The 14,276-nt window shown below is 40.3% G+C and overlaps 1 protein-coding gene across 2 annotated transcripts in view; it reads right to left on the reverse strand.

The window, feature by feature from the left end:
• The window catches only part of LOC101361107 (transcription termination factor 2), a 35,537-nt gene extending 28,031 nt beyond the window's left edge, over positions 1-7,506 (reverse strand). Inside the window, exons 1-3 of one of the 2 annotated variants that reach the window (XM_023734875.1) lie at positions 7,148-7,506; positions 6,965-7,067; positions 4,305-4,391 (exon numbers count right to left, since the gene is read on the reverse strand). In XM_023734875.1, the coding sequence (XP_023590643.1) occupies positions 4,305-4,391; positions 6,965-7,067; positions 7,148-7,178 (221 nt within the window). In that variant the 5' untranslated portion in view covers positions 7,179-7,506. The remainder of the gene's footprint in view (positions 1-4,304; positions 4,392-6,964; positions 7,068-7,147) is intronic. The other variant, XM_023734877.1, reaches the window with a different exon arrangement.
• Positions 7,507-14,276: the final 6,770 nt, after the last annotated feature.

Consider the following 14,276-nt stretch of genomic DNA (forward strand, 5'->3'; position numbering starts at 1 on the left):
ACTCTGAGGACTAAAGTGCTCCTGACCCAAGCTGTGGTATTTTCAATCACCTCAGATGCATGCGAAAGCTGGACAATGAATAAGGAAGATCGAAGAACTGATGCACTGGAATTACGGTGCTGACGAAGAATATTGAATACACCATGGACTACCAGAACAAACAAATCTGTCTTGGAAGAAGTACAACCAGAATGCTCCTTAGAAGCAAGGATGATGTGACTTCGTCTCACATACTTTGAACATGTTCTCAGAAGGGACCAGTCCCTGAAGAAGGGCATCATGCTTAGTAAAGTAGAGGGTCAGCAAAAAAGAGAAAGACCCTCAACGTGTTGGACTGACATAGTGGCTGCAACAATGGGCTCAAACATAGCAACGATTGTGAGGATGGCATAGGACTGGGACATGTTTGTTGTATTGTACACAGGGTCACTATGAGTCAGAAATGACTAGACAGAACCTAACAACAACAACAACATATGCCTGACTAGATTGTTGGCAACTGTTGTTGTTAACATGCTGTTGAGTCGGCTCCGACTCATGGCAACCTTCTGCATAACAGAACGAAACGTTGTCTAGTCCTGCGCCATCTTCTGTGCTAAGTATGGTGCTAAATGCTTTTACTTACATTTTTAATTAAAATCAATCTGGCTGAGCTTCTCTGTTCTAAGGATAAAAACTTATGTCATTTAATTAAATTATAAATCAAAGAAAAAGGTAGTGGAAATGCATTCTCACAGAGAAAGCAAATATAGATTCCACTGTGTTGAAGCAAGGTCCCTGGGTGGCGCAAATGGTTTGCAATCAGCTGCTAACCTAAAGGTTGGCGGTTTGAACCTACCCAGTGGCATCATGCAAGAAAGGCCTGGCAATCTGCTTCCATAAAGATTAACGTCAAGTAAACCCTACAGAGCAGTTCTGCTTTGTAACACATGGGTCAGGATCAATTCAACTACAACCAGTTATGGGTGATGAAGCATAGCATAATTTCTTCAGGATATTAATTAATTATTTTCCAGGTGCATAAGTTATAAACAATATTAATGAAGACCTCAACTAAAGGAAGCCCAAACCCATACCAAATCCATTGCCCAATTATTGAGTTGATTCTGACTCATAGCGACCCTACAGAACAGAGTAGAACTGCCTCATAGGGTTTCCAAGGAGCGGCTGGTGGATTCCAACTGCCGACCTTTTGATTAGCAGCCAAGCTCTTAACCACTGCACCACCAGAGCTCCAGAGGAAGCCGGACCTCTTCAATCCTGTCTTCCTTTCCAGAAGAAAAATCCTTTCTCACTAAATGTAACCATCCAACCCAGCATCACAGAGTCAAGCACATTCCCTTAGTCAGGCTGGGATCTTCTCAGTCTCCAGAACTATCCTCCCTTGGTTCAAATCCCAGCCATACCTCATGATTACCTCTGAAACATCAAGCACCTTACCTGACTGCCCCGTGCTAGTTTTCTCTCCTGTAAAATGGTAAAAATAATAAGAGGGCCTACTTCATATAGACACTGTAACAATTAAATACATTAAGACATATAAACATTAGAATAGAGCATGCTCCATGTTAAGGACTTCATAAATACCAGCAATCATTAGCTCACTCTTGCCAACTACCTTGTTTATTCATATATCCACACTTCTGCTTATGTTGTTTTGCCCAGAACACTTCCTCTCTATCTAAATTTTAAAGATCATTCAAGGCCACGTTCAAGTCTCAATTCCTCCATTTTCTCAGTTACCCTGGTCAGCCTTAATCCCTCAATGTAGGCCTTACAGTCACAGAACCATCCAGCATTTGAACACACTGAATTTCTCACTCTATCATATGCAGATTGGACTGCTCACCAATCTTAGTACATCTAACTCTTACTCCAGTTGTGTTGTTGAGCCCTTAGGAGTAGAAGTTTACTTCTTTATATTCTCCAGCACTGGAAAACATAAAGCTGACTTTCTACCTCATTCTTTTACAATTTAAATTCCAGATGGAACAAAGGTTAAAATGTAAACATAAAACTGTAAATGTTTCAGGAAAAGGAAAAAAAAAAAAAGACATGCATGTTTTTATAATTCTATATTGACAAAGCTTTTCTAAGAATGCCATAAAACCCTGAAGCCAAGGAACAAAGGATTTAATAATTTTGATTACATAAAAGTTTGAAACTTCCATATGGTAAAAATACCATAAGCAAAATTACAAGACAAAAGGCAAACTGGAAAAAAGTAACTGTTACACATATTACAAAAGGTATGTATATACACATATATATATATACACACATACACACATACACACACATATATATGGAAATCCTGGTGGCATAGTAGTTAAGAGCTCAGCTGCTAACCAAAAGGTTGGCAGCTCAAATCCACCAGGCGCTCCTTGGAAACCATATGCAGTTCTACTCTGTTTTATAGGGTCACTATGAGTCAGAATCAATTCAGTGACAACGGGTTTGGGTTCTAACGGGTGTGTGCGTGTGTGTATATATATATATATATGCATATATACACACACACAAATACACATATATATATACACAGACATACAAAAATTACCTCCACTGTACAATACAGTGCATGATACTCTGTAACACCCAGTAAATACTGGCTTTATTGAGTTGTGGGGCAGAGGTCCTTCTGCCTAAGTTTGGCTCATACTCAAATGCTCTCTATCACCAGCCTGCCTATTATATTGGGACTAAATTTGCATACCAACTTTACCCAATAACCAGCTACACAAGGAGTTTGCTAGATGAGTGAAGATTCAAATGTTACAAAATATAAAGCATTTTGAACATCAATATTTCCTTCTACTTTGACACCATATATTCTCAAGAAAAACTGAGAGAGAGAGAGAAAGGTGGAGAGATTGAGAGAATGAATATGAACTCAGGAGTCAGATGACGATGTTCGACATGTGTATACTGGGGTATGTGACATCATTCACGTCAAGACAAGATTTCTTCGCTCTGGTTCTAATGAATGACTATCCTGGTTTTCTTTATTACTCGAACACAGAGGGCCATATCTGAAGCACCAGCCAAATGCTGGTGAGTGTTACCGTCTGGTGATAAAGTTACAGAACGGCACAGAGATGTAGCTACACTCCACAGTACGAAAAACAGGCTCCTTAGCCTTGGTTTATTTCTCTCCTCCATTACTCGGCTGCACCTGTCTCATAGCTATGTTAAGCTTTAAACATAATCATATGAATTAAAGAATGTAAAGTACTTTAAGTTATTGAAAAGAAAACCCAGTGGCCAGGAAAAGAGTCATTCTCCAGGGCACAGGGATTTCAGTTAAATGCCTTTGCTGTCTGCTAAGGAAGGTATCATCCATGGGTTTATCTATTTCTGTTTAAATTTCCAGCCTGTACCACCTATCAGAGTAACTTATTTTGAATTTACTGTATATTGTAGACCTGTATTTTATTTGTCCTAAAATTACCCTTTTAAGTTCTAGTAAGTACCTTTTAATTACATTTTCTAGATTTGGGCTAAAAGAAATACACTTAGCAAGCTTTTTTCCCCCATTGTAAAATAATGATCACCTCTCCACCTCATCTGCCTAGCTGGAAGAATGTTAATGGTAAGGTCTCAAAATTCCATCTTTAGCCTAGACCTTTCTCCAGGGCCACATACTCACTTTTCTAGCTTGTTTCACATATACATGAGGCCTGATTAATCCATACCTGATGCACTAGCCACACATCCGAATCTTCTACTGAAGTTACCTCTCCTTCCTTGTCTTGCTTAATGGTAAACTCATTATCCATAAACCCCAATTTAGCAATCATTTACTGAGTAACTGCCAAGCACCAAAGTGCACTACACTTGTTATCTCACTGTATTCTCACACTTCCCAATCTCAGAACCTACTATACAGCCACGGTAGTCAAAACAGCCCGGTACTGGTACAAAGACAGACACATAGACCAAAGGAATAGAATTGAGAACCCAGAAGTAAATCCATCCAGCTATGGACAGCTGATCTTCGACAAAGGGTCGAAGTCCATTCAATGGGGAAGACGAAGTCTCTTTAACAAATGGTGCTGGCAAAAGTGGATATCCATTTGGAGAAAAATGAAACAGGATCCATTCCTCCACCATACACAAAAACAAACTCAAAATGGATCAAAGACCTAAATATTAAACCAAAAACTATAAAGTTTATGGAAAAAAAACATAGAGACAAAGCTAGACACTCTAATTATGGCATAAATAGACTATCAAACATAACTAATGATACTTCTTTCAGGAAAAAAATCAAATACCTTTTGATCTTCCTTTTGGACACTTACCTGTATTCATTCTTGCCCTGTGGTAGAAGGAGACCCTGAAGATCTACCACAAAGTCCTCATGCAATAAACAATAAGACACAGGAATGCTAGAGAAAGAAAATTTAAAAATCTTTATTTTAGGAGGCAAGGAATAGAGATTGACATCCTAAAATCAAAAAGCAAACTATGGGTTTTAAACCCAAGTCCATGTATGACTTCCACTGGGTTTGTAAATCCCACACATTTTTGTCTATGTGCATTCCTCTGGTAAAAGGGCCCATAGCTTTCATCCTCTCCACTCCCTCAAATACAGCATTACAATAAACATATCTATCTTTTCCTGATGACTCAAAAATTTAAAACTACATGGTGCTATATGACCTCTACACTGTGATACCCCTAGGAATGACTGAAGTATCTAAGGCTGGCTGTGAGGCCCTGTATGAATTTCCCCAGATTCTCCCATCACCCTTTTTCCTTTAATAACCTGTTAGCTGTCACTTAGTGTTGTTCATATGCCTCCAACAACACACTATGCTAGTTTGCTCCAGGCTGGCATAAATAATTTTATAAACTCCTCCCTTCCATCTTATTAGGAAAAAAAATTAAATATATATAACATTTGAGAGTAAATAGGTTTGAGCAAAGGTCTAAAGTACTCTTACATAACCTGTGGCACTGGTTTTGTTTGTTTTTTGCCTTATATTTTGGTTATCACACATATTCCAAATAGGTCAATTTTATTAAATAACCGTCTTCAAGTATTACTGTACTTTTTGTATAGCAGTACATTTGTATAAATAGCAAGCACTCTGTATATAAGGGCATATTTCTTTTAAGGTACAACTGAATCTTATGCCACTGTTAATACTTAGTTATTGTGAATATGAACACACTTTTGTGTCTCATGAAACTTGAGCTGGCTACGGAATGTATGAAGCTCAGTATATTCAAAAATTAGAAGTAAACAGTAAACCCTGATAGGAAATGTTGATCCATACAGCTTGAGTATTTTTGCTTAGTCCCTTCTAAAGAACTGATACTGCTTTTACTCAAAATCATTTTGTATTTAATTAAACTGGATGCCAGTGATTTATTTCAAATAAGAAAAACAACTTACTGGAGAGCTAAGAAAATATTTTCTCTATAAATTTATTTTCTAAATCTGAAAAAGGATGCAAAGTCTTTCACTTAGTTTCAAAGCATAACAAAGATACAGATCAGCCTAATCCTTTAAGGGAAACATCAGAAGTTAATATACACATTGAAAGAACTTTATCTTCTAGTATTGGTTATCTGTCATGGATGGAATTGTGTCCCCCAAAAATGTGTCAACTTGGCAAGGCCATGATTCCCAGTATTGTGTGATTGTCCACCATTTTGTCATCTGATGTGATCTTCCCATGTGTTATAATCCTACCTCTATGATGTTAATGAGGTGGGGTTAGCAGCAGTTATGGTAATGAGGCAGGACTCAGTCTGTAAGACTGGGTTGTGTCTTAAAGCAATCTCTTTTGAGATATAAAAGAGAGAGACAAGCAGAGAGATATGGGGATCTCATACCACCAGGAAACAAGAGCTATGAGAATGGTGCATCCTTTGGACCCAGGGTCCCTATGCTGAGAAGCTCCTTGACCAGGGAAGATTGATGACAAGACCCTTCCCCCATAGCCAAGAGAGAAAGTCTTCCTCTGAAGGCACCCTGAATTTGGACTTCTAGCCTCCTAGACTGTGAGAGAATAAATTTCTCCTTGTTCAGGCTATCCACTTGCGGTATTTCTGTAAGCAGCACTAGATGACTAACACGGTATCCATTTTGTGCCTTACATATGATATGAAGAAAAAAAGAAACTTCTCTCTATGAAGCTCAGCTGAATAGAGAGCAGGAAAAAAGGTTTAATGTGATAGTTTTAAAATTCACATATACTGTAAAGTGTGTGATACCTGTTAGTGTGAAAATATTAACACTTGGTGAGAAGAGCATTAACTTTTATCACTTTAGGGAAGACAGTACCATTTCTGGGCCTCACCTTTCAATTCTGTAAAAGTAAATAAAGCTCTCTCATGTTTCTTTCAATTCTAATCCCTAAAGTAACATGCTTCTTTGGATTATCACTCTCATCACTTAGATGCACGGTAATTTAAAAAAAAAGAAAAGAAAAGGGAGTGGGTCTGACAATCTGACCACCAAAGTGTTTTAATCTCAAACACTTAAAACCACCTCAGCCTAAAAACAGTGCAAAACAACGACAAGTTATTTTCCACTATGCTTGAGTGTCCTCTTTCTTAAACAAGAGGGCAAGTCCAAACAGGAAAAGGGAGTGGGTGAATGGAAAAGGCCTGACAGGTGAATGGATACCAGAGCTGGAAAGAACTGGAGGGATCCCTATGTTGCCAGAGCCTCCATTTAACGGGTGGGGGATCGGCGGCCAGAGAGGAAAAGTGACGAGCCTCGGGTCACTCAGCCAACAGTTGAGGAGCAAGGGTCCGACGCCCAGCACAGCTGTTGCGAACACGCCACACAGTCCTGGGATTAGCAACTGCTTATAGGGCTGCCCTGGCTCCGCAAACCTGGGGCCCCACCACTCCTAGTTCCTGAGGGACGGGCAGCGAGGAGCCAGGAGCTCCTTCTGGAAGGCTACAGGTTGTTGGTGGACATCGTGCCCAGCTCGAGACCTACTTGGTGGCCTGCACGAATTCGCATGCGTCCGCGGGACACACGTAGAAGCTCTTTCCCTTATTCGGACCATCGCGGACGCCAGTCTTCAGAAAACAGAAGGTCCCTGAGGAGAGAAGGTCAACAACGATTACACCGCCGATAGATTGGTAGATCCAAGAGACCCCCATGGCTCTGGTCCCTTACCGTGCTCGGGGCACTTAACAACTTCCATCATTCTCGTCTTCTTACACCAAGCCCAGCTCCCAGCCCCTGTTTCCGCCTTTTACTCCGCCCTCCTCATTCAGGAACCAATCGTGGTTCACCTCCTGTACTCGCTTACCTACAACCAATCAAAGCAGCCCTCAAGCTTCGCGCACGCGGTAATGAGAAAGAGGCGAGGAGCGGTGTAGGACCTGGCGTTTGCCGGGTGGGGCGTGGTTAAGGCTGGGGGAAGTTAACCGACTGGCGGGGTTTCCGGGAAGAGGGAAGCTTCCCTTTGCAGGTTTTGGCGAGTTTGAGGCTGAGCTCGACTCTAGTTTAAGTTTAAGACCTAGAGGCGGCCCTAGAGGGAGCACGAGTTAAAGCTGTAGAGAGTAGGCTCCTTTCTCCCGGAGACTGAGAACGCCCCTATCTTCGCAGCCATCTAGGAGCCGGGGCCTGGCGCTCGTGGGCTCTCGTTCAGCCTTTGTGTTCTGTCGCTGGGGTAGGTGGAAGCCTCGAGAGCAGCCACTTGTAGGAGGAGCCACGGAATTGGCGGTGCTGGAGTAGTGGGAGTTGGGGGTGGAGTGGGGGCGTTTTTAAAGCTGCGGTGGTGGACGGAAAAGTGTATAATCGAGCAGAAGTAAAGACTTCTCTAGAACCCCAGAACAGTCCTTTAAATTTGCGTAGCGCTTTGTTGTTGTTAGTTGCCTCCCAGTCGATTCCCACTCATGGCAACCCTTGTATGCGGGGTAGAACTGCTCCATAGGGTTTTCATGGCTGTGACCTTTGGGAAGCAGATCGCCAGGCCTGTCTTCTGAGGCGCCTCTGGGTGGGTTCAACCCACTAAACGAATAAGTGGAGCAGTTATCCGTTTGTACCACCCAGGGACCACCTGCCTAGCGCTGTAGACTTTATAAGTGCTTACGCATACGCTTCTCGTTTTACCCAACAACCTAGTGAAATGGGTAGCATTTTATGGAAGACTCCGAGACTCAGAAGTTTGAGTGACTTGCCCAAGGTCATAGAGTTACTGAGTGGCAGATCTATGGACAGGTGCACAGTTCTCAGTTCTCGGCTCAGTGCCATTTGGACCACGCAGCTGCCTCCTGTGGCTACTGATGTTCTCCAGGCACGCTTGTATATGATCCCTGAGTTATGTGTTAAGGTGGAAACAACAAGGGGAAAATAGATCACCTTTGGTGAAGGGGAATTTCACTTTGTACATTTTGTATTGTCAAACTTTTTCCGGTAGTATGCTTTTGTAATTTAAAAAAATCGAGGATGAAGTTAAATAAAAGAAAGGGAACTGCATTTGAAATTGTAATCAAATCTATTAGTTAACAAAAAGGGGGGAATAGAAATCCAGGATTTATTGCAATAGAGATGCTTTCATATTACAGTTATTGAGGACCATATGTAGGGACATATGGTGTGGCACGTGCAATTGTACTTATGGGGACAGTAACACAAAATTTGAAATCTGAAATGCCTAGGAAATCTGGACTATGTGATAAATGTAAATGGGGGGGCGCAGAGGAGGGGCAACAAACCTGAGGTATCAGTCATTAATTAAACAAGTATTTATTAAATAACTTTTTGTGTAATATGGACTAGGTTACACAAAAAGTTATTTAGATGTAGCCCTGGTGGCACAGTGGTTAAGAGCTAAGCTGCTAAAACCAAAAGGTTAGCAGTTCGAATCCACAAGCCACTCCATGGAAACCTTATGGGGTAGTTCTACTCTGTCTACTCTGTCCTATAGGATTGCTGTGAGTCGGAATCGACTTGACAGCAATGGGTTGTTTGGGTTTTTTGTTGTTGTTGTCATTAAATATTTAAATAACAACATAAAGTAGTATTTAAATGCCAAGATGAGTAGTTCTGGCAGTAAATTCTGTAGAACTAGAGAAAGATAAGTCTGGAATTTCCAAAGGAGAGGTAGTTTATATATCACAACCCACCCCTCTGAAGCACCTGTAGATAAACACAGATACAAGACAGGAGCGAAAAACAAATAGGTAAATACACAGGGAGAGGCATTTTCAGTATTCTCAATGCAAGATTGTAATTCTTGCATTGAGATTTTTATGTACTTTTTTTTAAATTTTATTTTGTTGTTGAGATTATACCAGCAAAACATACACTAATTCAAGTTTCTCCATGTACAACTCAGTGCCATTGATGATATTCTTCGAGTTGTGCAACCATTTTCACCCTCATTTTCTGAGTTGTTCCTCCCCCTAAGGTTTTATGTACATTTTTAATGGATGCTGCTGTACTGGGAGAGGGTGTTGGCTGGGGAGAAGTAAAAATAGCAGAGCAAAAGAACCATCTAAATCTGGGTTGGAGCCCTGGTTGCATGGTGGTTAAGAGCTCGGCTGCTAACCAAAAGGCCGGCAGTTCAAATCCACCAGCCGCTCCTTGCAAACCCTATGAGGCAGTTTTACTTTGTTCTGTAGTGTCACTAGGAGTCAGAATCGACCTGAGGCAACAAGTTTGGGTTTGTTTTAGTGGAGTGGGTATTGAGAGAAGTAGATCATAAATACTGAATTTGCAAGAAGAGAGGCGTGAAAATTTAATTCTCTCTCTAATAAAATCTTTTTGAAACAAGACAAAATCAGGGCCTCATAGATATCCCATTAGAGAAGAAGCTCTTCCTCATCAAGCGCCCAAGCCAATATCTCAGGTCTAAGCCTTCCAAGATGTGCACAGCCAAATCACAGAAAGGGGAATATTTTGTCAGTAAACTTGAGCTATACTAGATCAAGGTGTTTAGGCCCTGGACAGTCCATCCCACCTAATAATATTCATAATAGTAAAAAAAAAAAAAAAAATTTTGGCATTGCTTTTCCTTGGGTGAAAGATGGCCATAATTGAAAATATTCTTTAAATTAATTTTTATGCCTATTGGCATAAACTATACTCAATTATGCAGTGTATATTTTTCCAAATACATACATACATTTGTTTTCACTTATATTTTTTAATTAGCCTGCAGATCTTTGGAGAGACTGTCGGAAAATGTGCTTTAAAACCAAACCAAACCCACTGCCATCGAGTTAAAATGTGTTTTACCGACCTCTATTTTGAGTAAAGTTGAAAGTTTGAGTTTTTTTTAAAGCTTGATTTATTCAAAATGAACACCTAAGCTAGGTCCTAGAGAGCTAAACCAATCAAAATCAAACCCATTGCCAATTCCAACTCATAGCGACCCTATAGGACAGAGTAGAACTGCCCCATAGGGTTTCCGAGGAGCAGCTGGTGGATTCCAACTGTCGACCTTTTTGGTTAGCAGATGAGCTCTTCGCCACTGCACCTCCTAGAGAGCTAGATAGTTTAAATTCACAGGTTAATGGTCTGATAAATTCTTTCACTGGTGGAAAACAAAGTGTATGGTGTAATTGTTCTAAAAACTGCACAACTGTTTTAATTTACTAAAACTCATAGAACTGTATACTTCAAATAGATGAATTTTATCTTATGTAAATAATACCTCAATAAAGTTGTTTAAAAATGTATAAGCAATGCCAAAACATTTGCATGGAAAATAAAAGCTAAAATTAATCATCTAGATATTTTGATATCCTAAAGAGAGAGCCTGAGGAGCCCTGGTGGCACAGTGATTATGTGCTCGGCCGCTAACTTAAAGGTCAGCAGTTCAAACTCACCAGCCACTTCGTGGAAGAAAGATGCGGCAGTCTGCCTCTGTAAAGATTACAGTCTTGGAAACCCAATGGAGCAGTTCTACTCTGTCCTATGGGGTTGCTATGAGTTGGAATCAACCGCACAGCAATGGGTTTGGTTTGGCTTAAAGAGCTAGCCTACTGCGTTGTCTTAGTCATCTAGTGCTGCTCTTAACAGAAATACCACAAGTGGATGGCTTTTAACAAAGAGAAGTTTATTCTCTCACAGTCCAGTAGGCTAGAAGTCCAAATTCAGGGCATCAGCTCCAGAGGAAGGCTTTCTCTGTCGGCTCTGGAGGAAGGTCCTCATCATCATTAGTCTTCCCCCAGACTAGGAGCATCTCTGTGCAGGAACCTCGGGTCCAGAGGATGCGCTTTGCTCCTGGTGCTTCTTTTGTGGTGGTATGAGGTCCCCAACTCTCTGTTTGCTTCTCTTTTATCTCTTGAGAAATAAAAGGTAGTGCAGGCCACACCGCAGGGAAACTCTCTTTACACTGGATCAGGGATGTGACCTGGGTAAGGGTGGTGTTACAATCCCACCCTAATCCTCTCTAACATAAAAAGACAATCACAAAATGGAGGCCAACCACACAATTCTGGGAATCATGGCCCAGCCAAATTGATACATTTTTGGGGGGACATAATTCAGACCATGACATGGGTGAAGAAGTAAAATAGAAACCCTTTAGTTTCAGATGGCATTGATCCTTAGGCAGACTGGTTCTCTGACCAGTGGAATAAAATCCAGAGTGGTACAAACACCCATTTTTATTCTGAAGAAACAGAGAATTATAGTTCCTCTGGTTAGTATTATGCTGACAAGTATAAAACATGTCAGACATCCATAAGATATCTGTGGTTAGTGGACCATCTAGAACAGTAACCTGATTCCAAGTTTTAGCTTATTTGTAAACCTCCAGCTTCTGTGCAACCATTATCTTTACTCATTATTTTAAAAATTAAATCATTGAAATGTGTTTTTCCAATCAACTGGTAGTTCTGAGAATCATATTTAGCTCTGTGAACTTATATCCTTCTGGGATTTTTTTGTTGTTGTTGCTTTGGGAGAGGGAAGGGTAACTTAATTTTAAATGGCAGGATTTTTAACTCATAAAGCAATGTTATTACGGAAGGGAAAATCACATATTCTAACTTTTTCTCAGTGACTATTCTGATATAGGGGCCCTGGTGGCACAGTGGTTAAAAGCTTGGCTGCTAACCGAAAGATAGGCAGTTCGAATCCCCCAGCCGTTCTTTGGAAACCCTATGGGGCAGTTCTACTCTGTCCTGTAGTGTCGCTATGAGTCGGAATCGACTCGACGGCAACAGGTATTCTGAGATAAGTGCTTTTACATGCATTAGTATTACATTTAATTCCCACAACTATCCTGTTGCCAGTTTTAAGTTGGAGTCAGTTCCAACTTACAGCGACCCTTGTGTACCACAGGACAAAATGTTGCCTGGTCCTACACCATCCTCACAGTAGTAGGCATGTTTGAGCCCATAGTTGGCAGCCACTGTGTCAGTCTATCTCGTTGAAGTTCTTCCTCTTTTTCGCTGAGCCTCTTCTTTACCAAGCATGAGTCCTTCTCCAGGGACTGGCCCCTCCTGATAACATGGCCCAAGAATGCTAAGGAGAAACTGGCGGTACTGCTTCCAAGACAGATTTGTTCGTTTTTCTGGCAGTCCATGGTATATCGATATTCTTCACCAGCACCATAATTCAAATGAGTCAATTCTTCGGTCTTCCTTTTTCATTGTCCAACTTTCACATATCAGGCGATTGAAAATACCATGGCTTGGGTCAGGCACACCTTAGTCCTCAAAGTGACATCTTAGTATTTTAACACTTTAAAGAGGTCTTTTGCAGCAGATTTGCCCAATACAACTACCCTAGCAGTGTGTATTCTTTTATCCCTATTTTAAACATTGGGATACTAAAGTTTATAGAATACTAAAGTTAAGGAGTTTGCTGCCAGGCCATGCACCTAATCACTACTTTTTAGAGCCTCTCCTGGAACTTTCGAACCAGACTGCCCATAAATTTAATCAAGTCCTGACTCAAAGTTGCAAAGCTGACATCAGCAAATCAAGTACTGGAAGCCGTTTCTCCAGGCTCCCAATCCTGTTCTTCTCACTACAGTATTTTCATGAAGTGTATCACTCAGTGATTCACTCAGATAGTTAGCCTACACATAGCCAAACATTCGAACATTTTTTGTGGTATACGGACATGGCTCAATAAATCCAAGAAAAGAATTAAAAAAAAAAAAGTCCTGCCATTTTATAAATCATCACTAGGTAGCAGCATATCATCATAAAAACCAAACAGAAGGCCCACCCTCTACTGCTGTTTCATTCGTTTTGCTTAAAGATAGGTAATTTTAATTCAATTTCATTTCATTTTATGCTTTTCAATGCCTTTTCAAAAATATGACTATTTTAAACTTGTCCCTCGACATAAGCACAGTCAGGATGATATTATATTGAGGACAAATCTAGTTATAATTTGAAAAGCCAAGAGACTTTACAAATTCTTTTGTTGTACCAGTATTTTGTAGTATTAAATTCTGAATTTCTCTGGTCTTAAAATATTCCAAAAGTGGTTCAAAGCATGCTCTTCTTCATCTTTTTTTTTTTTACATGTACAATTCAGTTATTTTTAAGTAAATTTATAGAGCTGTACAGCCATCACCACAATCCAGTTTTAGAACATTTCCACTGTACAACCATCACCACAATCCAGTTTTAGAACATTTCCACCACCCCCTAAAATTTCCTCAAGCCTGTGTGTAGTCAGTGCCTGCAACCAGGCCCTGCCACAGGCAACTCTGGTCTGCTTTCTGTCTATAAATTTGCTTTTTCTAGACATTTCATATAAATGGAATCATACAATATGTATAGTATAGTCTTTCGCCTCTGGCTTCTTTCACTTAGAATAATGCTTTGGAGATTCATCCATGTTATAACATGTATCAATATTTCACTCCTTTTTATTGCTGAGTAGTACTCCATTATATCCATTTACTAGCTGATGGACTTTGGGATTTTTTGTGCTTTGGGGTTTTTATGAATAATGTTGCTAAGAACATTAATGTGCAAGCCTCTGTGTAAACATTTGTTTTCATTCTTCTTGGGTAGATAGACACCCAGGAGTGGAATTGTTGGGTCGTATGGTGAGTTTATGTTTTAACTTTTTAAGAAATTGCCAAACTGTTTTCCGAAGTGGCTGGACCATTTTACATTTGCACCAGCAATTATGAGGGTTCCTATTTCTCCATGTTTTCACCAACACTTACTATTGTCAGTCTGTTTTGTTACAGTCATTCTAGTGGGTATGAAGTGTTATCTTATTTTGGTTTTAATTTGGATTTCCTTAATGACGATGTTGAGCTCCTTTTCTAGTCGTCATCTTCCTCTTTATAAATGAACTTACAAAGTCTTTTTCC

The sequence above is a fragment of the Trichechus manatus genome, unplaced genomic scaffold (genome assembly GCF_000243295.1).
Source record: "Trichechus manatus latirostris isolate Lorelei unplaced genomic scaffold, TriManLat1.0 scaffold00073, whole genome shotgun sequence".
In the NCBI taxonomy this organism is placed as follows: Eukaryota; Metazoa; Chordata; class Mammalia; order Sirenia; family Trichechidae; genus Trichechus; species Trichechus manatus.